The sequence below is a fragment of the Sylvia atricapilla genome, chromosome 29 (genome assembly GCF_009819655.1).
Source record: "Sylvia atricapilla isolate bSylAtr1 chromosome 29, bSylAtr1.pri, whole genome shotgun sequence".
Taxonomy (NCBI): Eukaryota; Metazoa; Chordata; class Aves; order Passeriformes; family Sylviidae; genus Sylvia; species Sylvia atricapilla.
Window position 1 is genome coordinate 1,940,141 of NC_089168.1, and position 24,892 is coordinate 1,965,032.

At 48.7% G+C, this 24,892-nt stretch overlaps 2 protein-coding genes across 6 annotated transcripts; one reads left to right on the plus strand and one right to left on the minus strand.

Moving 5' to 3' along the window:
* The first annotated feature begins 1,683 nt into the window (after nucleotides 1–1,683).
* Nucleotides 1,684–3,650, plus strand: COX14 (cytochrome c oxidase assembly factor COX14). Of its 3 annotated transcripts, none has more exons than XM_066337669.1 (2): nucleotides 1,684–1,750; nucleotides 3,342–3,650. In XM_066337669.1, exon 2 carries the CDS (start codon nucleotides 3,350–3,352, stop codon nucleotides 3,506–3,508), a length of 159 nt encoding a protein of 52 aa, XP_066193766.1. In that variant the 5' UTR covers nucleotides 1,684–1,750; nucleotides 3,342–3,349; the 3' UTR covers nucleotides 3,509–3,650. The 3 variants fall into 3 exon arrangements, with proteins under 3 accessions (XP_066193766.1, XP_066193767.1, XP_066193765.1); XM_066337670.1 differs by lacking the exon at nucleotides 1,684–1,750 and adding an exon at nucleotides 2,366–2,381; XM_066337668.1 differs by lacking the exon at nucleotides 1,684–1,750 and adding an exon at nucleotides 2,375–2,429.
* A 237-nt stretch (nucleotides 3,651–3,887) lies between these two features.
* On the minus strand, nucleotides 3,888–22,762 carry CERS5 (ceramide synthase 5). 3 transcript variants are annotated; one of them, XM_066337673.1, is made up of 11 exons: nucleotides 22,552–22,762; nucleotides 17,398–17,503; nucleotides 15,331–15,461; nucleotides 13,533–13,590; nucleotides 12,948–12,998; nucleotides 12,301–12,393; nucleotides 10,857–10,985; nucleotides 10,170–10,276; nucleotides 7,783–7,939; nucleotides 6,735–6,764; nucleotides 3,888–5,129 (listed from the first exon to the last, which is right to left on the minus strand). In XM_066337673.1, the coding sequence occupies exons 1-11, from the start codon at nucleotides 22,749–22,751 to the stop codon at nucleotides 4,977–4,979; spliced, it is 1,215 nt and encodes a 404-aa protein (XP_066193770.1). In that variant the 5' UTR covers nucleotides 22,752–22,762; the 3' UTR covers nucleotides 3,888–4,976. The 3 variants fall into 3 exon arrangements, with proteins under 3 accessions (XP_066193770.1, XP_066193768.1, XP_066193769.1); XM_066337671.1 differs by lacking the exon at nucleotides 6,735–6,764; XM_066337672.1 differs by lacking the exon at nucleotides 3,888–5,129 and having other exon boundaries at nucleotides 6,741–6,832.
* Nucleotides 22,763–24,892: the final 2,130 nt, after the last annotated feature.

Consider the following 24,892-nt stretch of genomic DNA (forward strand, 5'->3'; position numbering starts at 1 on the left):
CAGTGCATCGCTGTCGCTGGGTTGGTGCCTGCTGGACTTGCTGAATGCTCAGAACAGGGCACTGCCCGTTCCCTCCTGGCTTTGCACCCTCCCGTGCTGTCCCAGAAACAGCAAGAATGTCCCTGTAGGTCCCTCTTTAGTCACACAGTGTCCCACTTGCTTTGTCTCGGCAGCGGTTCCAGGATTAAAATTTGGCTGTAGGACTATGGTGGGTTGGGATTGCAACATTAGGCTGAGTCCAGAGTCCTCACCTGGGGCCTGTAGGAGCCAGGCCAGGACCCCACTGTGCCCCACACACCCCAGGCCTCTTCTCCTCTGATGTTTGGGCTTCCCAGGACACGCCGTGGGGTTTTGTTCATCTCTTCCCAGCTGCTTTTCTCAGACTCTCCTGGTCCCTGTGTTTTTAAAGGAGCCCCGTACTGAGTGACCTTTCCAGGGCTCTGAACCCTCTGCTCGGTGTCTTACAAGGGGAATTTAATCTGCTGGCACTGCACTTGTTTCTGTGCCTTTTATTAGCCACGTTGTCTCAGCAGGCACTCGGCGACCTTTAAATTCAGAACTGTCGTGTGGGGGGAGCCGACACGGTTTCCTCTGCTGAGGAGCTTTATTGAGCTTGGAGGGAGGATAAAGGAAGTCCAGCGTGTTCCTGCAGGGCTGGCACGACTTGTAGTTCTCTTTGTCTTCAAGGCCTTCAGGACTCCAAGTGTTTGGATATGAGGCTCATGTAGGAGAGAGGGTCGCTGAGCTTCACTCCCTTGCACAAACTCCTGTCAGCACCTGCAGCAGGATCCAGCAGGGATTTGGGTTTAGCTGGGAGCTCTCTCTGCGATGGAAATGCTTTTTGCATCCCCTTTGTACGTGTTTCTTTGCCCTGGAAGTGCCCAAGTCCCTGCAGACCCTTGCTGAGGGTCCCAGGTCTCATATGGGAAGACCATATCTTGCTTTTAAAACCACACCACACTGGAGCTGGACGCCCCGAGCTATAAAAAGTCTTCCCTTTGCCATTTGGAGTTATGTTCTGCAGGCTCAGCACATCCCAGTGCTGCAGCCCTGGGAGCTGCTGCTGGGGGAAAGAAGGATGAGGAGGGGAGAAAGAGAGATCCTGGCAGCTTTGGAGCTCGAGGGAGCCCTGGATGGAGCAGGGCTGGGACAGCAGAGTTCAAATGTTAGAAAGGAGCTCCGGAAAGAGAGCAGCTGCCACAGGCGGGGACAGGAGGGGACTTGAGGGAACACGGCCTGTTGGGAAGGAAGGTCTGGGCTGGGGGCACACAGGGCAGATACCAGGGCCTTTGGAATCCCACTGGGACCCTCAGGACGGCACCAGAGCCCTCGTGAAGCCACCCTCACCACCGGGACGGCACCGCGCCTCAGGGCTGCAGCAGAAGAGCCTCGGCTCCATCCCTGCGGGGCCAAGGACTGTCCCTTGCGGGCTCCCGGTGCAGGGCGGCCCGTGGTGCGGCGAGACCCGTGTAGGCTTCGCCGAGGGGCCCGAGGCGGCGGCGATGGCGGCGATGGCGGCCCCTGAGGGGGAGACTGAGGCGGGGCCGCCGCCAGGGGGCGCTGCGGGCACCGCGCGGGCTTCCCGCGCCCGCCGGCGGGAACACGTGACCGCACGGGGGACACGTGACCACACGGGGGACACGTGATCACACTGGGGACACGTGATCACACTGGGGACACGTGACCACACGGGGGACACGTGACAGCCACGTGACGCGGGCCGGGAGCGCGGCGGAGCGGGACGGGAGCGGTGAGTGCGGAGGGATCAACGGGATGGGATAACCCGGGACGGGATGGGATAACACGGGACGGGGATAACACGGGACGGGAGTGGTGAGTGCGGAGAGAGAGAACGGGATGGGATAACACGGGACGGGAGCGGTGAGTGCGGAGGGATGAACGGGATGGGGATAACACGGGACGGGAGCGGTGAGTGCGGAGGGATGAACGGGATGGGATAGAACGGGATGGGATAACACGGGACGGGATGGGATAACACGGGACGGGAGCGGTGAGTGCGGAGGGATGGAACGGGATGGGATAACACGGGACGGGATGGGATAACACGGGACGGGAGCGGTGAGTGCGGAGAGATGGAACGGGATGGGATAACACGGGACGGGGATAACACGGGACGGGAGCGGTGAGTGCGGAGGGATGGAACGGGATGGGATGACACGGGACGGGGATAACACGGGACGGGAGCGGTGAGTGCGGAGGGATGGAGCGGGATGAGATAACCCGGGACGGGAGCGGTGAGTGCGGAGGGGATGGGATGACACGGGACGGGAGCGGTGAGTGCGGAGGGATGGAGCGGGATGAGATAACCCGGGACGGGAGCGGTGAGTGCGGAGGGGATGGATTGACACGGGACGAGAGCGGTGAGTGCGGAGGGATGGAACGGGATGGGATGACACGGGACGGGAGCGGTGAGCCCGGAGGGATGGAACGGGATGATGGAGGGGGTGAATCCGCGCTCCCGGCCCCGCTCACTGCCGCCTTCTTGCGGGGCCGGTAGTCGGTGAGTTCACCAGGTGAGTTCACCTGAGACCGCTGCTGGGTCCAGTCTCACTCACCGTGTTCATCACCACCGAACCTGGATTAAAGGATGGAATGTGGCCTGAGCAGGTCTAGTGATGATATGAAACTTGGGGCAGTGGCTGATCCACCTGAAGGTTGTGCTGCCCTTCAGCAGGGCCTCCATCTCCTGGGGCTGGAGAATTGGGCAAAGAGAAACCTCATTATTTATTAGAATAACCTAATGAAGCTCAACAAGAGCAAGTGCAGGATCCTGCGGAGGAATAGCCTCAAGTACCAGTGGGATCCTGGGATGCATTGGGAAGAGCATAGCCAGCAGGTCAGGGAGGAGATCCTGCCCCTTTGCCTTAGGCACATCCAGAGTGATCTGTCCAGGTCTGAGCTCCTCACAGGATAGACAAAGAGCTGATGGAGATGGTCCAGTGCAGGCCACAAAGATGATGAGGGATCTGCAGCATCTCTCTGAGGAGAGACTGAGAGGGGATCTTATTAATACATATAAATACCTCCAAGGGGTCAGAGGATGATGCCAGACTCTTTTTGGTGATGCCCAGAAACAGGATGAGGAGCAACAGTGATAAACCAAACCACCAGATGTTTCACCTCAACATGAAGAAGAACTTCCCATGGAGGCAGGGGCAGAGCACTGGAACATGGAGTCATAGGAGTCTCCCTTTCTGGAGACACCCCAAGCCCACCTGGACACATTTCAGTGTCACCTCCTCTGGGTGACCTTGCTTGGACCGGCTGACCTCCATGGGTCCCTTCCAACCCTGACTGTCCTGTGATTCTCTCTCTTGCAGGTGCAGCCATGGTGTCCAGAAAGCAGCTGGCAGACTTTGGCTACAAGGCCTTCTCTGGCTCCATGATGCTGCTGACGGTGTACGCCGGGTACCTGTGCAGTGTCCGTGTCCACAGGATGCTGCAGCACCGCCGTCAGCGGGAGAACGCGCCCGGCCCCGAGAGCTGAACCCACACTGGGACTGGCCCTGGGAGCTGAGCTGGGACTGGCCCTGGGAGCTGAGCCTGAGCTGGGACTGCACCCAGGAGCTGGGACCAGCCCCACCTTCCCAGTCCCCTCTGGAGCACAATAAAACCTATGTGGAAGTGGCTGGTGTGGTTGGTTGGTGTGTGGTGTCCCCCAAATCATGGACTGGGCTGGGAGGGACCTTAAAGGTCAATTGGTTCCACCCCACTTTCATGGGCAGGGATGGCTTCCGTGAGTCCATCACTTCTGTTTTTCCAAAAAGCTGTTTCTCCTGTGGTCCTGGCAGCAGCTCAGGGCGCTCAGGGACAGCCAAAGGACACACGCTGTTCTATTTCCTCAAGATGAACCACGTCACCCCAAGTTTCTGAAGCAACATTTAATTGGAGATAAGAGTAAACAACAGTATAAAATGGTAACAACTCGAGAAGTTTCCAAAATTCTGCTCCTGATTGACTGTTCCATTGCCCCCAAGTACCATTGAGTAAAAAAAGAGAAGCAGAGCCCACAGTGTGGCTGCTCTTCCAGCCCCAGGTTCCTCCACAGCTCTAACATCAGAGCAGCAACAATCACTTTGTCTCAGAGTACAGGACCAAAACATCTCATTTTTTGGAGAGTTAAACCCAGCCCACCAGTTCTCATCCTCCCTCTGATCTCAGCTTAGCCATCTGAATCCAGTAAGTCTAGAGAAGTCTTCGAAACCACAATTTGCAACAGGAAGAAAACAATTTAAAAGGCCTGGATTATGCTGGTTGTCTCAGGGGCAATAAACCACCTCCCCACCCCCTTGCAGAAGGCTTTGGTCAAGACTTCAGAGGGGTTTGCAGCACCAAAAGAGGCAGCAGACGCTGGCCTGGTCCCTGGTGACAGCAGAAATGAGCAGCTGGGACCTCCCCAGCACCCTGGGGCGAGGCAGAGCAGTGGTTCTGGGTTAGCACAGTTCAAAGCTCGGCGGGGAGCAGAGTCTCTGCCTCACCCAGGGCAGCTGGGACATGGAACCTGCGTTCTCCACGCTCTGAAGTGGCTTCTGGAGTGCATCAAGAGCTGCTGCACCTGCCAGGAGTGAACCGTCACCGAGTGGCACCGAACCCCGCGGTCCAAACCTGCTCTGCCTTGAGCTGATCCCAGTAAAAGCCAGTTTGTCACAAACAAACACACCTCTGCAAATATCAACAGGACTCAGGGGTGTTTTCTTGTACTTTTGAAGTACAGAATGGCTTGAAGTGAAATCTGCAGCTTTGGTTTTTTGGTTTGTTTTTTTTTTGCCCCGGTCGTTGGCTTCATCCCTTGTGCCGTGCAAAGCCTCTGACTGGTCAGGGTTGTGCCCGTTTCGGGTCTGCTGGAGGTTTCTGGGGAAGGGGTTTTTTGATTAAAGATCACTTGGGAATGTGGAGCTCAACACAACTAGATATTGAAAGAGAAGTTCGTGTTTGCTCGAGGCCAGCCCAGGGCCTTACTCCTCTCCTGTCCACTGGCCGCCGGCCACGTGGCCGTTCAGGCGGTTGGAACCGTTACTGGAAGTGCTGAAAATTCCTTTTGTGCTGTTGGAAGTCACATCCTCCTCCTCAGAGCTGCTCTCCACGTCGCTGCGGTCATCCTTAGAGACCTAAACGTTGCCAATGGAATTGGGTAGTGGGAGAAGACAAGGGGAAGTTGAAAAATAAAGACAGAAACCAGCAGTTAGAAGGTTGGGTCCGTGTGATGAACGACCTTCACTCATATCTGCCTCCTACATTTGAGTCTGGCTCACTTCAAGCTCCCAAAAAGGAGCCTGTCATCACATTTGGAACAAGACACAGACACTGAAAAAGACAATTTGGAAAGATGAGCTCCATTTTCCAAATATTCTGTGTATCTGTGATAGCACTTCACTCTTGTTCTCACCAGATCAGATGATATTACAGATCTGGCGTTGTTCTTGTCTTCCAAGAGCTCCTCTCTAGAGCAGTTAAAGGCCATTTTTCTAAACTATTTGTCTGAATCGAAATTTTCTCATGCCACGATCACAAGTGGATCCGACAACCAAAAACCAGGAATGTGTCAGTTTGAAAGAGAACATTTTGTCCTACAGAGAGCAGCTTTGCTATTTTAAAAATTAACCAGCTTTATTTATCACATCACTGCTCGAACAAAGCACCTCCATTTCCACAGCCTGTGCTTTATCTGGGAGATGCCATTTAGGAGCCTGTTTGGACAGGGGATGGAGAACAAAGGCAGTGTCTGATCCAGCAAACACCTGCTCAGAACAGGAGGAGCCTCAGCCCAGGGATCCAGATCTGCTTACAGAGTATGCCTTAGTTCAGGCTGCAAATCCAGCTCCATTTGACTTCCAGGTGGGATTTTGAACCTTCCTAAGAAGAGTGTGCTGCCAGCTGCTCCAAGTGCCACAGCAGGGCAGCCCCGCAGAGCCAGAAGGGAAGGGAAAAGCCCATAAACCCGGCCCCAACTGCAAACACACACCTTGGGTGGTGGCAAGTGCCAGAGCCAAACCTCCCCAGCACGAGCCAGGCCTGAAGAGCAGCCCCTGCTCTGCCCAAGGCAGCTCCTCACTCCCCTCTCTGTGCAGACAACAGCCCTCAGTAACTCCATGTGCCTTGCAGCTTTCCAAGGATTCCATGGGAAATGGATTCACTCTACTCTGCTCTTGCAGAGTCAGGGTTAGGGCTCTCCAGCAGCAGGAAGTGGTTGAACTCCAGGGAAGATCTGGCTGGAAGCCAGATGAAGTTAATGATCTCCAGGAACTTTTTGGATGTCCTGGCTTTTCTGCCTGTTGCCAGAACTTTTGCTATCTTTCCACAATCTCCTGCTATATTGGAAGTTCAAAGGGTCACTGGAAGGAAGCAGAAATCCCTTGACATTTTTGCTGGTTTTTTGGGGAGAAGTGACTGTTTCACGGCTCTTCACAAAAAGGAGTAAATTCCTCCTGCCCTCTCCCCCTCAGTGCAGTGCTGATGAGGAGCAAAGTCAGAAACTGGAGTGTGTGGGTGTGTAAAAGCAGAAGGTGAAGGTTGTGCAAGCAGGTGGCAGCAGGTAAGAACAGACCCCAGGAACACTGCTCTGACCTTTGGAAAAAACAGTATTTTAGCACTCTGTCAGGACCAGGGAGAGAAGGAGAAGGCACCAAAGCCCCCAAAGACCAGGGCTCTGCTTTTGTCTTGGCCTCAACACAGACGTGTGTCAGTGAACAAACAGAACCACAGGTCACACTTACATGCACAGGGTGAAACTGTCCAGCTCCAATCTGGCACAGAGAAAAGGAGAAAAGAATGAAGAAGACAGAGCTTAGAGTCCTTTCTCTGGCTAGGTCACCTGGACAGGAGAGAACCAAGGAAAGGGAAAAGGTGTAGAACTCAGGATACAGAAACAGCTGCAGAGAATGAAAATCAGGCATTTGTAGTAGCAGCTGTGGGGAACAGATGAAGAACTCGTACCCTGAAACCTGCTTGCCCCCAGAGTCAACCAGGATATTTATATTTTTCAAGGCCACATTACATGTGTAGGGGCAGCTCAAATCAAACACAAAATAATGCAGAGCCGTCAGAGAAACACAGATCAGAATATCTGATAGGAAAAAAGCATTTGTGCTACTAAATCAGCTTTCTTGCTGGTTTCATACAATCATTTGGGTTGGAAAGACCTTAAAGCTCACCTTGTTCCACCCCCTGCCATGGGCAGAGACACCTTCAACTATCCCAGGTTGCTCCAAGCCCTGTCCAGCCTGGCCTTGAACTGGATGATCTTTTTAAGGTCCCTTCCAACCCAGGCCATTCTGTGATTTTTGACAACCAGCAAACCCCACTGCATCCCTGGGAATCTTTTCCCTGAGGGCTGGAGCTCAGTGCCTGCACTGGCAGACAGAAGCCAGTGAAGATGCACAATCCCCAGCACATCCCAAGGACCAGCTGAAGTTGGGAAACGTCCTGGATGTTCATCCTGTTGTCCAAAAGAGAACCTGCTACCACCTTCAACTCCAGAGTGCACAATGAGAGTGTCATAATTGCCATTTTAGGACATTTAAATGTACTGGAAAATGGAGTTATTTCCCTGCATGCCCAGGAGAGACTCCCTGCCTTTGAACACACCTGGGAACTCACAAGTGCAGAGCAACCAAGGTAAAAAAAAAAAACACACCGTTTTTGTGAACTCTTGACACAAATCCCTTAAGAACCAACACCAGCCCTCATTGCAAAACCCAATTTCTCATGATTCCTTAATGGGGTTTGTAGGAAAGAGGAGCCAGAAGCCGCCCTCAGCCTTACCTTGCCCCTCACCAGGGCCTTGGAGGCCGTGCGGATGATGAGGTAAGACCAGATGACATGTAACACCTGCAGGGTCACCAGGAGCCCGTTGAACAGCCACCAGGAAGGGTAAGGACCGATCAACTCCCAGCTTTCAAACAGGGTTGTGTTCAAAATCCTTGAAAAGAGATCCAGAAACACATTTCAGCTCAGCTGTGCCCAGCTCTGACTGGAGGTGCCATCGGCTCACTGACTGGAGGTGCCAGGCCAGATGCACAACAGTTTGTGTCTCGCTGAGCATCTGCTGCTCTGCTCTTGCCAGAGTCAGGAGACTGAGTAAAGCTCATTAGGAGCATTTGAACTGAGCAACAAAACAGAACATGTCAATGTGCTGCAATTCGGTTACACACACGGGATCTGCTGCCAATTTTCTTCTCCAAAGCACAAGCATTTATTTATAACAACTTCACAGGAAGTGATGTCAGGCTGCTCTGGTCACTGAAACGACCATTAATACCTTCCTGCTTGGGCAGCTTTCACCCACATTTAAAGATCAAAAATCCTATCAAAAGTAGCGTGGGCACGGGAGCAGGGGTTGTCCCTTTGTGCTGGGCACTGTGAGGTTGTGTCCAGTTCTGAGCCCTCACAGCAAAGGAGATATTTGGAGAGGAGCTGGAGCATGTCCAGAGCTGGGAACAGCTGGAGAAAAAGAGGCTCAGGGGGGACCTGCCTCTGCAAAACTCCCTGACAGCAGGGGACAGCTGGGAGGGGGTGTCAGGCTCTGCTCCCAGATAACAACAGGACAAGAGAGGACGGCCTCAGGATGTGCCAGGAAAGGTTCAGGAGGAATTCTTTTATGGAAAAGGTGGCCAGGCATTGGAAGGCCCAGGGAGGAGGTGGAGTCCCCCTCTCTGGAGGTGCCCAAGGAACAACTGGACATTCCTCTGGTGGGGATCAGTCACAGGATGGACTCAGTGGTCTTGGAGGGCTTTTCCAAGCGCAAGGATTCTGGGATCAGGAAGGAATTTTGTCCCCAGAAGGCCTCTTTCCCTCCCTGGGTGTCCTTCTCTTCCCTCGGAGTTTTATATATTCCTCCAGCCAGGCTGGAAGACTCAAAATTGCTTTATGGCCCAAGCTTTGTGCTTCTTTCATTACTGTTTTGCTGTTCTTGTTGCTTAGAGTTATTGCCAGTCCTTCAGCAATTTAATAAACACTTTAGATTTTATGATGCAGAGAGGTATGGAGAGACCTTTAACAACCACATTAATTTCACACAGCTTTTAACATTTCACAAGAAAAGCAAAACAAGCCTTTCAAACAAGAACCAAAATTCCCCAAAAGGCAGCTCCAGAAGTATTTAACTCCTAGCAGGTTTATGAAAGAATGAAATGCAATTCCAGAGATCTGCTGACGTTTTACACGACTAATTAAGGAAGGGAATACACGTGCAGTGAAACAGCACAGGGTCTGCAGTGCTGCAGCTCTGCCAGATTCCTCTACAAAGCTGAGGAGTGACATTACAGCCAGTGGAAAACACATTAAAGATTTACAGGATGCTGAGCACTGGTGTGAGGTAAGAGCATCCCCTCACGACAGACAGCAGCTGCAAAAACTCTCTCATCTGTCCCTGGAAGGAGCCTATGAGGAAAGAGGAATTAAAGCTTTTCTTCATCCAGAGTCCTTTGGTGCATTAACTGGAAAATAGGCAAGATCTTTAACTGCAACCCTGATCCTGAAGTGAAAAGGATTGTTGCTGCCTACCCAAAAAGAATGGGAATTGCAGGTGTCCATGGCCTAGGAAATAAATACACGCAGTAAAATGATGTTAACCAAAGCCTCACCACACACAATAAATGGACAACAGCTCATTAACCAAAGCACTGCTCCAGGTCTGACCTACTGAGGTGAGAGGGAATCTCATTATGGGATGATTCCCTCTAAGCAGAGCTTTACTTCCTAAGAAACCTCAGACCTATTTCAGGCTCTGAATAGTCAGGACACAAGGACAGGACAGAAGTGTCATAAGAATCAGAAACTGCAGCGATGACTAAGCCAGATACAAACAAAAATTACCTCAAGAGACTGTGCCTCGCTTGTAATTATTTCTAGAACTTCTTCAGAGAAGCAAAGAATCCTTCAAGCCTCTCAGAGCAGATTCTGGCTGACTCTGTCATCACTGCAGCAGGGGAGGGGAATGGGATTCTGGACTCTTCTCCCAGTCCCTCAGCTGACTGGGGAGAGATTTCTTCATGTGCCTACTCAAACCTCCTGCCCCAAACAGCTCCTGGGCCACGTGCCACTTCAGGCTGCCCCAAGGGACAGCTGGAATGCTTGGGAAAAGTCTAAAACAAAGGCTCTGCTGAAAGGATTGGGAGAACCACCAAAATCTCCCAGCTCCAGGTGCTTACCAGAAAGGGTAAATGCCCAGTCGCGTCACGATGAACACGACCCCAAAGAGCATGAAGAAAGCATCACACAGACGTTGGTACTTGGCATAGTTGGCCAGTTTTGCAGCCTACAAGAGACAATAAACATGCAAAAATTATTCCCATTGTGCACTCCTGTAATTATCCAGCTGGAGAGCTGCAAAAAACTCTCCATCAAATTCGTACAGTTTGGAACAAAGAGGGATTATTGTATTACTATTTTTGTACTGTTATTTATATGGTCCTACAAGAACAATAAGAGAGATCATTTATAAGGGTCTGGAGTGACAGGGACAAGGGAGAATGGCTTCAAACTGCCAGAGGTTACAGTCACCCTCTCTGAGAGGGTGGTGAGGCCCTGGCACAGGCTACCCAGGGAATCTGTGGCTGCCCCATCCCTGGAAGTGTCCAAGACTAGGTTGGATGGGACTTGGAGCAACCTGGGATGGTGAAACTGGATGATTTTTAAGGTTCCCTCTAACCCAAACCATTCCAACGTTTTTGTGACTCTCAGCACTCAAGCAGTTTGGAGGAAAAGCTGACAAGGCAGGATCAGCAGCACGAATTTCGTGGCACATTTCAAGCAGTTTATCAAGAACAGGAGTGTCAGCTGGCTCCCCTGAGATCACACCAGCGTCAGGGATGCAAAGATTTGAAAGGAAAATTCACCTCCAAGAGGAAATCTGAAGCATCGTGGAGGCACAGCACCAGAGTTCCAACCCGCACCATGTTATTCATGTACGAGAACGTGATGAGTCCAATCGTGGCCAAGTGATGGACAAACATGATCAGGAAGTCCTGGGAACAGGAAAAACCACTGATCAACACTCTTTGGTCGTCACACAAGTGCAAAAGTTTGGAACAGAGTCACCCAAGCGAGTCATTGGGGTCACAGGATTCCTCCTCAGGCTCTGACTTCACACTGATCACAGCTCATCACACTCCCACCACCTCCACAAAAGCTTCCAGAAAGGTCTCTCAGCTTTGGTGCTGCTGAAGTCAGAGCTCTGCCTGCTCAGGGATCAGCAGTGTCTCTCTGGCACACACACAGCTGTACCTGCAGACCCCACAGATATGATTCAGAGGACAAGATGACCCTTATTTTTGTCTCCCGCTGGTTTTTCAGACACACTGCTCATCCCCTCAGCTCCTGGCACACATTTAATTGCTGTTACTGCCATCAGTGATCAAACCTTGCCAGGGCAGAGCAGGCACAGAACACCAGGTAACTCAGCAGCAAGAATAAAACATGTTTACAATGCACAATATTCAGGGCTTTTTCACAACATCTGCACTTCAGCCCCTGGCTTCCTGTACCTCACCCTGCTGCAGGGGAGAATGCCATCCACTTGTTTAAATCAAAATTAACCATTCCAAACAGAGTCCCAGAGGTTGTTCATCACTCCCTATCTGCAGCTCCACTGTATTCCATAGTGCCTCACCTGCTAATATTTCAGCACAGAAAAAAGCCTGGGTAAACTTGTTGGGGTTTTTTTTAACAGCCAATGCAAAAAAAAAAAAAAAAAATTGGGATAATTTGCTGCTTTGCAGCTCATGTAAAGGAAGCAGTAAGCCAGGATTTACTGGGGACTGTTCTCCAACAGCAACAATAACCAAATCCTGGAACGCAGCACGACAGAATTAGATTTGAGCAAACTGCAACCACTCATCATCTGCTCCTCACACAGATGAGAAATTCTTTTCAAAACCCCCTTTATTACTGCCTTAGTGTTTGCCATTTCCTCAGCAGCTTCAGCAAGGTTCTGCTTGGAGCAGCTCATTTTCTTGCAAGCCTTCCAGTTCAATCTATTTTTAGGCAATGATTTGTTAACTTTTGATTGGGAGGTATTGAGTGATGCTGTTCTGTCCCCTGGAAGATGAAAGGAACTCAAGGAGACACCAGGCTGCAGGTCAGCCTTGCTCTTCCCTTTTTCTCAGTGCTTACAGGAGAAGGGAGGCTCACAAAGTTGTAAATGAGGAAGAAAACATAAATTATCATTGCATTTTGGCTTTCCTGGCCGGGCATACTCCCATTTTTTTTTTCAGTCCTACATATTTATTATTATTTTTATTGTATCTATTGAGTGGTTAACGCAATTCTGGTTCATCTCACCTTGCGTTTAATGTCTGTAAACTGAGAAAACATGAGGGACCAGTAGAAGGCCAGCTCCAAGATATAGTAATAATAAAGCCTGGATGTTAGAGGCTGGAAAGCAGAGAGATAACACAGTTACAACACAAAATAATTCAAAATTGACATTAAAATCACTTTTTTTCCTTCCTCCTTTTCCATCCCACTTTGTTCCTCCAGAATTGCTGAGGCATAAGTCAAATCATTCAGGTTTAATAAAAACAAGTTTAAGCAACAGGCATCTTACTCCAGGCTTACTCACACAAATATAACTGTGTGTTTGAGCTTTCTTGCAAAGGAGTCAATTCCCTTGTCAATATTTACAACTCCTGCTGAAGTCTCTTGGAGTAGGAAAACCAGGCTCTGGAACAGACTTGGCCTCTATACAGTAAATACATAAATTACCCCTGTGATTTGATGCCTTTTTCTCCCACTTTTAATAATCTCAGCAGCAAGTAAACATAAACTGACTGAGTCAGATGTCTCTGAGGAAACCCTGCTGTTGCCAAACCTATCCAGGACGTAAAGGCACAAAGAATAAATGGCAGTGTTTTAATCCGGTAACAGTAACAAAGATAAAAACTGGAATTGTCCAACAAGTTGGAATTTAGGAGGTGTTTCTCTCCTACCTGGAAAGGGTAGTTGTACCAGCACTGTCGTGTGTCCCAAAACCAGGGTGCCTAAAGGGAATAGGTAGGGTTTTATTATAGATAAATAATAAGTTATATAAAATCCCAGTTTGTACTGGGTGTTTTCCTCCCCAGCACCTAAAGTCACCTGACACTACAGCACTGCTTCACTGAAATTTTATCTTCATTCTGCCACTCAAACTACATTTACTGTAAAAAACCCTGGTGATTTAAAGTCTAATTTGTGCTGTCAATTGCGAGTTCTGCTGCAATAGAAATTTCTAGGATAATCATATAGCTCTAATAATAATAAAGACCCAAGGAGATGAACTTGTATCCCTTCAAGAGGGAGAAAAAAAACCCAGTAGTTCTCTATAACAAAAAAACCCCAAAACCCACCTTGTTTTTTCCAACATTCTGGGGTAACATGTCAAAAACTTTTCTATTATTTCCAAAATGAGAAATCTGTACAGAAACTTCCCTATAGTGTAAAGAAGGTCTTTAACAGAAGCCCCAGGATCCCAAATCAGGAGTCATTCAATTGCAACCACACAGAACAACAACGTGGCTGACAGAGCAACTCACCGTCCAGAGAAACCTGATTCCATAAAAAAATATACTTAAATAAAATGTAAATCTCCACCTGGAAAGAAAAGTAAAAAAAATAAACTTAAGATACAGAATCAGCTTCTGGTTAGCATTTGTAAAATTAATTGAAATAACTGGGAAAAGCCCCAAATCTGACACCTGAAAAACCTTTGCCCACCTTATTTCTAAACATTTCAGGCAATGTAGACCCTATTGAAGAGTTTCCACACCACACACGGCTTTGCATCAACAGCCAAGTTTGAAATTCAGGGTGAACATGCATCATTCATATGCTTTAAGAGACAAGAAGATAACAACAAGCCAAGTTGTTGTCACCCAGAGGTCTCCTAATGGGTGTGTTTTTACCTCTTACCTTGTGGCTTTAGGTAGACAAAACCACACTGGGGGAAGAATTGAAAGTTACTGGAAAGGAAAGAAACCAGCAGAGGAGAAACAAGTCAGGAAAAAATACTGAGGTTCTACTGCACTACAGAGAAAACTGCAGGAGCTCGGGGGGAACAGGGGACAAAGAACGGACTGAAGAGAGAGGAAAAGGAGGCCAAGGAGTGTGTGCAGCTGGGAAAGGCAGGAGGTCATTCCTGCGGGAACAGGAACGAGCTCTGCGCAGGAGCCTCCCAGGGGATGTACACCCAGGGTGGGCACGTGCACACACGGACATGGACACAGGGACATATGGACATATGGACATGGACACAGACATGAGCATGGACATGGACATGGATACATGGACATGGACACAGACACACGGACATGGACACATGGACACGGATACACGGACATGGACACATGGACACGGACACATGGACATGAACATGGACATGGATACACAGACATGGACACATGGACATGGACACACGGACATACAGACATGGATATATGGACATGGACACAGACATGAACATGGACATGGACACACGGACACATGGACACACGGACACATGGACACACAGACAGGGACACAGACATGAACATGGACATGGACACATGGACACACGGACATGGACACATGGACATGGATACACAGATACGGGCACACGGACATGGACACACAGACACGGACACATGGACATATGGACACAGATACATGGACATGGACACACAGATACGGGCACATGGACATGGACACACGGACATGGACACATGGACATGGACACACAGATACGGGCACACGGACATGGACACGTGGACATACAGACATGGATACATGGACATGGATACAAGGACATGGACACATGGACATAGACATGACACAGACACACAGACATGGACATGGACACACAGACACAGACACGTGGACATGGACACAGACATGCATACAGAGACACAGACATATGGACAAATGGACATGGACACAGACACATGGACATAGACACACAGACATGGACACATGGACAGACAGGACATGGACACAGACACACGGACATGGACACACAGGATAAGGACACAGACATGGACATACACAGAGACATGGACACTGACATGGACACACAGACGTGTGCACACAGATCTGGACACAGACATACACACACACACACTCTCAAGTGCCATGAAGGACCTGCCCAGTGTCTAAAGCTGCTCAGCACTGACTCCTGTACCCCTCTCTGGTCTCTCACTCGTGCCCACAAAATACTTCACAATTTTAAAACCTTTTTTTAACTGCCTTTGTTTGCTTGTACAGGAATTTCTGCTCTGGTCTGGCAGAGCAGCTGCCCCCAGGCTCAGCTAGAGGAGAACAGCTAGAGTTCTAAGATGAAGCCCCTCTGCACAAACATACATGCTCTCACAAAATTTAGTGAGGGTGGTGGGTTTGTCCTGGTTCCTCCGATGCCGAAACCAGCGCTGGATCTTTCGGACATCCCAGTCCAGCTGCTTGGACAAGCCTTCTAACCTTTTTCCATCTGGAGACTGAACGAAAATGAAACAAATGTCATTTCTCCCACTCCTCAAGCTACTTTCAGTCCTGCACTATGACAGAAATAATGCACAGGTAACAAACAACACACCAGGAAGGTACCACAGAGAACGGAAGCAAAGAACCCACTGCCACAAATGGCCATTCAGGTTTAACCTTCATAAGCCACTAATTACTTAATTACTCAGAATGGGTCTGGTTGAGCATTGCCTCACCTATTTCATCAGTCGACAGCACATTAAGACAAAGAATGTGACTGTTCTGTCTGTTAATTTGGGGGAAGGAGCTGTTGAAGTGCCCTATCCTACCTCTTAAAGCTGCACATCAAACAGCCCAGAACTCAGGAGGAGCAAAGTGAAAGATGTTTAAGATTTGCTACTCACAGCAAGGACAGGGAAACTTTAAAGTAAGAGTTGGTTTAACACAGTAGATATTTGTATATTCCATAAGGGCACCGTAGAAATTGTGTTATTTCTGTTATCAAAGTTTATAAACGAAAATATATTTGCAGACTGAATACTGAAATACAAATATAGATATAATACATCCCTGTTCTCCACCTGGGAACTCTACTGTGTGTGAATGAACACAAACGGATTTATCAAAGTGAACCAAACCTGGTGACTCCCTTTACAATGGCCCAGGAGTGAGATAATTCAGACCAGCTCTGCCAGAAAGATGATAAACACATTTTACCATTTGAGTTACATACGAATCACAAAAGCTATGCAGAATGCTGATTCAACACAAAACCATCAGTCTGCCCAGCTGAAAATCAGAACCAGAGTAATCTGATTTTCAGCGTTAAGACAATGACAGTCCTGTCACTCCATCACACCACCTCTCTCAGCACTTTCCTGGGATTTAATGGTTGGAAAGCACCTACCTGCAGGAGGAATTCAGAGCAGCAGTGAAATCCTTCCCCTGCACCAAGCCACCCCCAGCCTGCCTCTCCAAACCCAAGAGCAGCCTCAGCACACTGGGACACAGTTAAAGGTTTCAAAAGCCAGACAAATTCTGCACAGCCTGTGACCTTCTGGGTTTTCTAAACATTAATTTCAAGGACAACTCCTGCATTGAAGTTCTCCCAAGAAAGGGCATCAGATTCTGGGGATTTTTCACTTCACACATCATTCCAAACTTTAATGTTCCCACAAGGCAAGTTTTTTGAGGTTTTTATAGAATTGCCCTTTATCTGCTTCAGTAGCTGAGGTTCAGCATCACCAAATCTCAACAAAAAACCCTTCCATTTCGTTATCTTTAATGAAAATCTACTGCACTTATTCACTACTGGATAAAATACTAAATTTTATGGGATTCTGTACTTCTGTGGCAGGGTAGGCCTGTGAGCAGCTTAAAGGAAAAAAGGAAATAACCCAAAGAAACACCTCCTGGCACCATTAAATGTCCTGCCCTTCATGAGAACACCCTTCACTGACTGAACACCTCCCTGAATAATCCATTTCCACTGACAACTGCTGTCCAGATTCACAGTAAACGGCAAAAAGGAGAGCAAGACATTCACAATAAAACCAATAAAATCAGAAAAGGAACCGAGCTCAAGAAAAAGAAGAACACTTCCTCAATAAAAGTGGAAGATGCTGAGAAATCTCTTGTTAAACCAAGAATCCCCACCATACAACTTGGACTAAAGGAAGCAGCTCAGGCCTGTCTGTCAAGGGAACATTTGTATTCCAAAGAAGATTCTTCTGTGCACAAAACCATGGCTCAGCCATTCAGAGAATTGACTTTTGCTACCAGAAAAGTAAAATGCCAGAGGCAAAACAAAACCAGAACGAGCCCACATGTGGACGCAGGGTGTGAAATGTGCATCTCAATCCAGAAAAGTGGAAGCAAAAAGCCCCCCTTGCAACACTTCCAGGCCTCTATTCCCCGTGGAACAGAGCAGGAATCTGAAGTGTGACTCACCTTAGTGATGGATGTAAACACTTTCTCTAAAATTGCATTGGGCTGGGCTCTGTGAGGTCCACTGTCCTGAATGCCAAGGTTTATGGCACATGGCTTGGCAATAAACCTGCAAGAAGGCCCCAGAAAGAGCTGGATTAAAACAAGATATTTATTTCCCTCCTCTGTCTCAATCACAAGGATCTGGATTTGTCGCCGACTGCAAAACCTGGGGAAAAAGCTTTTGAAATCTCCATTCCACCACTTCCCAGGTGAAGAAATTTCTTTTATTAGTCCATATGGTAACTGCAGACAGCAAATACTGTGCACACCAGAAAGAAAAATTAAATCTTAATGCCTTTGGCCTGTAAGGATCTGAATGTGCTCCCCAGGGGGATTCTCATTCCTCAGAAATAAAACAATAGACTGATAGCAGTCTGCTGTGAACAGAAATGCTGGACATGAAGCCCTAAAACAAAGTATCCTGTTTCCAAAATAGCCCTTGGTGTCATATAGCTCAGAAAAAAGGGAAGTTCGAGTGACACAACTCCCAAAAGTAACTTTTTTTGGGTTTGGGGGGGTGTTTTCCTGCCTTTGGGAAAGTAAAGTGGTTTGTTTCCTTCAGGACAGAGATGAAGATGCAAACCCTGCAGTCTGAAAGACCCCTGATCTCAGGATCTCATCCATCCCAGGAGCTGTGTGTATTCCAAACTCATTTAACTCTTGCTGGATTTTATAGCACAGACTCTGGAAACAAGCCTGAGTTTGCAACAAAAACGAATATAAACGAATATAAACGAATATAAACGAATATAAACATGTTCAAAACTACCAGGTTTTGCTGCACGTTTGTGTCAGAATGGGCTCAGGGTTCCAAGAGAAATGTCTCCATTACCTGAAAAATGAATCGTTCCTCTCCTCTTGGTGGGGTTAAAGGAGCAATATTTAGTATTTTTTAAACATTTATTTTAAGGAACAACCTGTTTCTGAACCCAGTTTTGAAAAGGACACAGCATTTGTACTATTAAAGCCATTTTGCTTTCTCAGAGAGATTGTTTCAGAGAGAGCTAAGCCGAAATTACACATATTTAGGAGCCTCCCAGTGCCAACAAGCAGAAAATGCTGCTTTTTCCAACCACAATTGTTACAATTTCTCCTTGTGTTTACAAGGAAAGAATAAAAATCAGCAGATTCCTGGCTCTAAGTGCTCTAACAGTAATCATTCTCAGGAATACTCTCTCAGTGCTTCAGGAACAAATATCTCTTCTTAAGAACAGTCTCAGGTTGTGGCGTTTTCCCTTGAGGAATTCCAGATCAGCTTGTGACTGATCCCAAAGGAACACCCAGCTCTCAGAAAACACTAAACAAATAGTTTAGTGTTTTAGTTAGATAGACACTGCAGCCCCAGGCTTCCCTGCTTGCCTCAGTTCTTCCTAAGTCTCCACCCAGGATCCCTGAAGTTTAAAAATCCCTCCAGGAGCATCGAGTGGAAGCTGTGCCTGGTCCTTACCTTGTCACCAGCCCAGAGCACTGAGTGTCACATCCAGCCAGTCCTTCCTTGGACACTGCCAGGGATGGGAACTCCAAACCTCCCAGGGCAGCTCCTGCCAAGGCCTGACCATCCTCTCCATGAAGAAATTCCTCCTGATGCCCAACCTGAGCCTCCTGTCAGTGAGTTATGGAGAGCCACAAGGTGCTTCTCTGAGCCTCCTTTTCTCCAGGTTGAGCCCTTCTACTCCCTCAGCCTTTCCTTGTGCTCCAGACCCTTCCCAGCTCTGCTCTGGGAATGCTAAACTACATTTCAACATCCACAGCTTTTTTAAAAAAAAAAAAATTAAAAAAATAATAAAAAAGGAAGGAGTGATTTCCTTTGAGCTCTGCTCCAAAAGGCTCACGGCTTCCGCCACAATCCAGACCACCAGCCAGGAATTGTGTCCTGATGTTATGAAACAGATGGCAAGACCCCCAGAAATATGTAAAAAACATAAAGTATTAAATGTTTTTATGCTCTGCTTTCCTACAGGACATACCACAAGTGCAGCACACAAGCTCACCTGTGAACTTGGAGGTGGAATATGAAGTGAGTGCTCAGTCCCATGCCCAGTCAGGAAAACCCCAGGCTGACCTGCTATTTAGGTAAACTCATACCTCAAACTGCTGTGGCACTTCAAATTTTTGGGCCCAGAGCAGGTTTTTAGATGTGTTTTGCACTGAATCTCACAGTAACAAAGTTCTGCACAACCCCCCAAAACAGGAAAAAATACTGCCCAGACAGTAAAATTTCCATTCTTGGGGATATTCAAACACGAGATCTTCTGAGCTGCCTGAACACTGGCCTTGCTTTGAGGAGAGGACTGGATGAGGTGGCCTTGAAAGGTCCCTTTTAATCTAAATGATTTTATGATTTTATAGATGTCTCAACGGCAACAAACTATACCCAAGGTCAACTTAGTGCCACACCTTCCAGCAAGAAATTCTCATCACAGAAAGACTTCTATAAAACCTTTATCAACCTGAGCCTACCCAGCCACCTCTTTTACACCAGTTGTTAACCAACACTGATTAGAAAACCAACACCAATTTTCAAGTCCACACAGTTTGTTATAACAAAGAGTTCCCAGCATATTGTGCTCCTCAAAAAGGCAGAATCTTTCTTTATGAACATTCCAGTTTGGCTGGTGACTCCCTATTACAGCTCTTCAAGGAAGAACAATCCACAAAGTGAGATTTATTGAATATGCATTCTTTGAGTTTGTATTTCCATAACCTCTCAATTTCGCTGGGTTAAGATTTAACCACCTCATTCCATAATAGACCTGATTAAGTAACATCTCAAAGCACCTTTTTCTCTCCCTGCCCAGCTGGAGCACAAGCTGCAGATCCTTCCTCAGATCAGTCCAGTAACACCCACATTTGGTGCCAAAGAGCACTCCTGTGCAGCTAGAAACACATCACATCCAGGTTTTTGCAGATTTTTTTTTTTTTGTGCCTGCAGTGGGACAAGATGTCCAAGGAGAAATACTGAAAAGGATAATCAAGGATAAAAAATATAACCCCAAATTTATAGGCAGAAGTCTTTCTTTTTGCTGGACAAAAATCCTGATTCTCCCACTCCTCACTGGCTTTACCTTCCTCCATGAATCCTGCCTCACCCCTAAAGTCACAAACTGCCACAGACAGACAAAGTAATGATTCTTTTATCAATATCATGATGTAAAAGGTAGTTTTTAGGGGAATGCTGACTAACAAAAATGTGTCAGTGTTACAAGCACAAAGCACTTCCTCACAGGGAGGAGCTACAAAAGGAGAGAGAGAAAAGAAGCAGCTCAACCAAAAGAGCTGCACGAGTCCAATATTCACATTCTGAGTCACCAAGTCCAACTGTGAAAATGTGTCAAGAAAGACATTTGACACAATCAAAGCCTTGAATTGGGATAAACGCTCCACAGGAGTTTACTGAGAGAAAGCTGAACTTTTATGACATGTTCAAAGTGGCTGGAAGAAACAGAAAGGAGTTTAGTCAAAGATATGCACTTTTAAAATAAACACACTAGAAACTGCTTGAGCTGTGCTGTCACAATCTGCTTTCACTTTGGGACACCACGGAGACACAGCTGAGATCAGGAACCACCCCCTCAGGAACCAGACCTCGGCCTCTGAGGTTTGCTCTGCAGGCTCAGAAACGTAGTGTAATTTTAGGGACTCCACCCTAAATTAACACAAAAGACATTTCATAAACCGGGGAGATACTATCAGGACAAAGTAAATGCTGCCTGGAGCATTGTGCCATCAGGTGTAGGAGGATGCATCTTACCCAACAACTCCAGGACAAGAGAATATTCTGCATCTCTTCTCCTGACTGACACCTGGCCTAAGGCCCTCCCTACAATATCCTTTTCATGGGCATCATTGTGTCTCACAATCTCCCTCCTTTATGTCCAGGCAAGTCCCAAGGTTTGGCCAGGATCAGCAGCACATCAAGCTGAGATGGGATTTTGGCAGTGCCATGAGTGTTCCTGGGTTCTCTGAAGTTTTTTTTTTTTTTTTTTTCCTAAAGGCAGAAAGACAGCAGGAAGAAAATAAAGCCTCTCAAGTTTCTCACCTCTCTGCTGACCTGCTTCATTTTCCTCCGTATTTGCCATCTTTTTAATTCATCCCAACCAACTCTTCTTCACTTCTGAAAGCTCAGGACAATTCATACTTCATAAAGAAAACCCACAGAAAAAAAAAAAAAAAAACCCGAGACAATTTCCACTCTAGTCCTGCAGCCCTTTTCATGCTCAGAATGGAATGGAATCATAGAATGGTTTGGGTTGGAAAAGACCTTAAAGCTCACCCAGTTCCTGGTCGTAAGAAGAAACACTTTCCACTAATCCAGGTTGCTCCAAGTCCATCCAACCTAGCCAACTTCTGCCCTTTCAAGGCAGAAATTTAAGATTAAATCAATGTTTAATGAACTGCCTGAACAGCAATACAGGGTGTCTTGGTCCATTTCACCTAAGGGTTTCCTAAGTAAGCCGCTTTACTAATTAATATCTCTGCCACCCACGCGCTGCGTGTGGCTGTGGCAGATCCACACCACACACGGATCTACCTCTGCCCCAGGGCTAAGTTCACACGTTTATGGATGCTCAGGTAAATGAGGAATCCCGTATTACACCTGTTAATGGGCAGAGATGACGATCCGCACTCACATCCATCGCGCCTGGGACCAAGGAGAGACACCGAGTATTTAATAATCCATCGGGCCATGGGAACGAGCCCTTATTTCCTCATCCAGGAACTCAGAGAAAGTACAATAAAACACACACGGAAGCCAAGTGCGGAGCAGCAGCAGCAGCAGCCGCCAGCTCTGTCCGTCACCCCGGTGAGGTCCTCCTGGGCAGGAGCAGGAATAAAAGTGAATCGCTATATAAAATATGAGGCTTTCTTGGCACTATTTCAGCAGCGCCGGACTGGAAGGGCTTCTCGTTATCCAGACCCGGGGCAGTGAATCCCCCCACGGGTTTGTGCACGTCGCGACAGATTCCCGGGATTACACAATGTCCCCTTTCCACGCACGAAGGGCCTGCTGGAGGCCCCGAAGGCCGTGAGGGAACCGTCGCCGGGCCGCCCTCCGGTGCTCACAGCCCCCGGCGCCTCCCGGCCCCGCCGCCCCGGCAGCGGCCCCGCGCTCACCTCTCGAAGAGCAGCCGCACGGCGAAGATGCCGAGCGCCAGCGGGAAGGCGGAGAGGACGTGAGCGGCCCGCGGGTACTGCAGCCCGCTGCCCGGCGGGCCCGGTTCGCCGGCCAAGTCCGCCCACGTCACGTTGTGAGGGAGCCAGAACCGCTCGTTCCAGAACCAGGCCCGCAGCGCCGCCGCCGCGGCCGCCGCCATCTTCCGCCTGCCGCCGCCGCGCTCGGGCGGCCGCCACAGACACGGGGGCGTGGCCGAGCGCCGGCCCCGCCCCGCCCCTCACGGCGGCAGCCAATCCGGGACATCCCCACGGCGCCGAGGGGGCGGTGCTTAGGGAAACCCCGCCCCTCATCACCTCTACCCCCCCCCCGGCCCCGCCCTCCCGCCGCCGCCACACGGCTGGAGGAGGCCGCGCCTCTCACCGTACGGCCACGGCCCGTAAAAAGCGGGCTGGGAATAAACCGCGCCCGTCTTTTGCATCACCGTTCCCCTTATCGCCTCGCCCGCCACAGCCCACAGGCGGTGCGGAGCTGCAGCCGCCAAAGTCTGGCGGCCGCCAAAGCCACCGAACGAGGCCAAAGTGAGGTGCCGAGGCTCACCGCCACGCCTCAGCCCGCCGCTCACTGCGGCCGCCGCTCACTGGGGCGGGGCCGGTGCTTTACGGGTGTTGGTTCCGGCGGGCCCCTGGCGCGGCCCGTTAGTTTGGAGCATGCGCAGTGCGGGCGCGTGAGGGAGAAGCGCGCGCGCGGCTTCGTGAGGGAGAAGCGCGGCCCCGCCGCCGCCTCAGCGATCGCTGAGGGAACACAACCGGAGCGACGGAAAAGAGTCACAGAACTACTGAGTCACAGAGCCAGAGCCGAAAAGTGACAGAATCGCTGAATATACTTGAGTTGGAAGGGACCCACGAGGATCCTCAAAGTCTGACTACTGGCCCTGCACAGGACGCCCCAACAGTCCCACTGTGTCACGGCCGTGATGTTGATGCTTCAGAAACAGTGCTGAGCCCTCGGGGTTTCCACAGGCACAGACGGCTTCTAACTGGTAAAAGTCCTCAAGGCAGCAAAACAGGCCAGCAAACGATCCATCGTTAGTGTAATGTCTCTTTTGGCACCTGTCCAGTGGAGAATAGATTAAATGGCCCATTAAGCACTCAAACGCTATGATAACTAATAGATTCAAGGATAGAGTAATTTATGATCTGGTCACCTTTTTTTTTTTTTTTTTTTTTTTTTTTTTTTAAATCGATTACTTTTTTTAGAAGTACCCTTAGTGCTAATTTCTCCTTGAAGATGTTCATTTGGTCTGAGTGACCAGATGCGGGCCCCTGTATGTCAGAGACTCACAGATGCCTTAGATTTAACTAGAATTAATGATTTTCTGATTAAAGTCTCTGGTAAGTGCAGCCACTATTGCTTCAGTATCGCTTCAGTATCACGTAACCGGGAAGACACTGTAAAATTCAATTGCGTTTCCTTAGAAACAAGCAGTTGGCATATTCCATAAATCCAAGTCCACGACAAATAGTCTTCCCTCCCTTTTCAAACAGCACCGTTTCCAGCCAGAGAGATCTCTGGTTGCTTAGCAATTTGAGGAAATCTGATACTAAATGGATTTTGTTAGGAACAGAGAAAGGTGACAGAAAGGAGCTTGGGTTTGCACATCAGGTTTTTTAGTTTTTCCTCTGTCCAAAGCAATCTTACTTCTCCATTTAAAAAGAAAGGAAAATGAGCAGTAGGTTGTGGAACTGCTAACACCTTCCAACTAGGCAGCACACTTTTCCCTTTTTCCTAACATCCATGGCATACACATGAACATTTCCTCGTGCTGCTGCAGAACATTCACTGCATTGCTTCTGGCTCCTATCCCACTCTCTCCCACCCAAACCCATCTCAGGCTCAAGTGACAATAACTTAAATAAAAAGCAGCTGGTAGGAAGGGGGAAAAAAACCCCTCAGTTGTCCTCAGCTGCCCTCGAGAGCCACCTGGAGCCAGAAATGGTAGTGAAAAATCCCTGCATGTCCTTATTCCTTTTGCCAGTCCTGGTCTAATCCCTTCAATCTGAGAGCGAAAAAACTGCTCATTTATTTGAGTCAAGCTGCAAACCACGGATACACAGTGTCACCTAGTGGGGCAGCGGAGACAGCCCGGGCTGCCTTCTAATAGGAACACCGGGAACTCGCCCATCTTTTCCAGCCGTTTTTATAGATGGAGAAGGGGGTTAGGTGATCCCAAGGTAGCACCCATGGGAATCCTGGCTGGATTGGGAGTGCCAAAGGTCTCCTGCAAAATGACGCCAGGAACCTGGGGGGGTGAGTTCAGTTTCCCAGGGAAAAGGGCCTTTC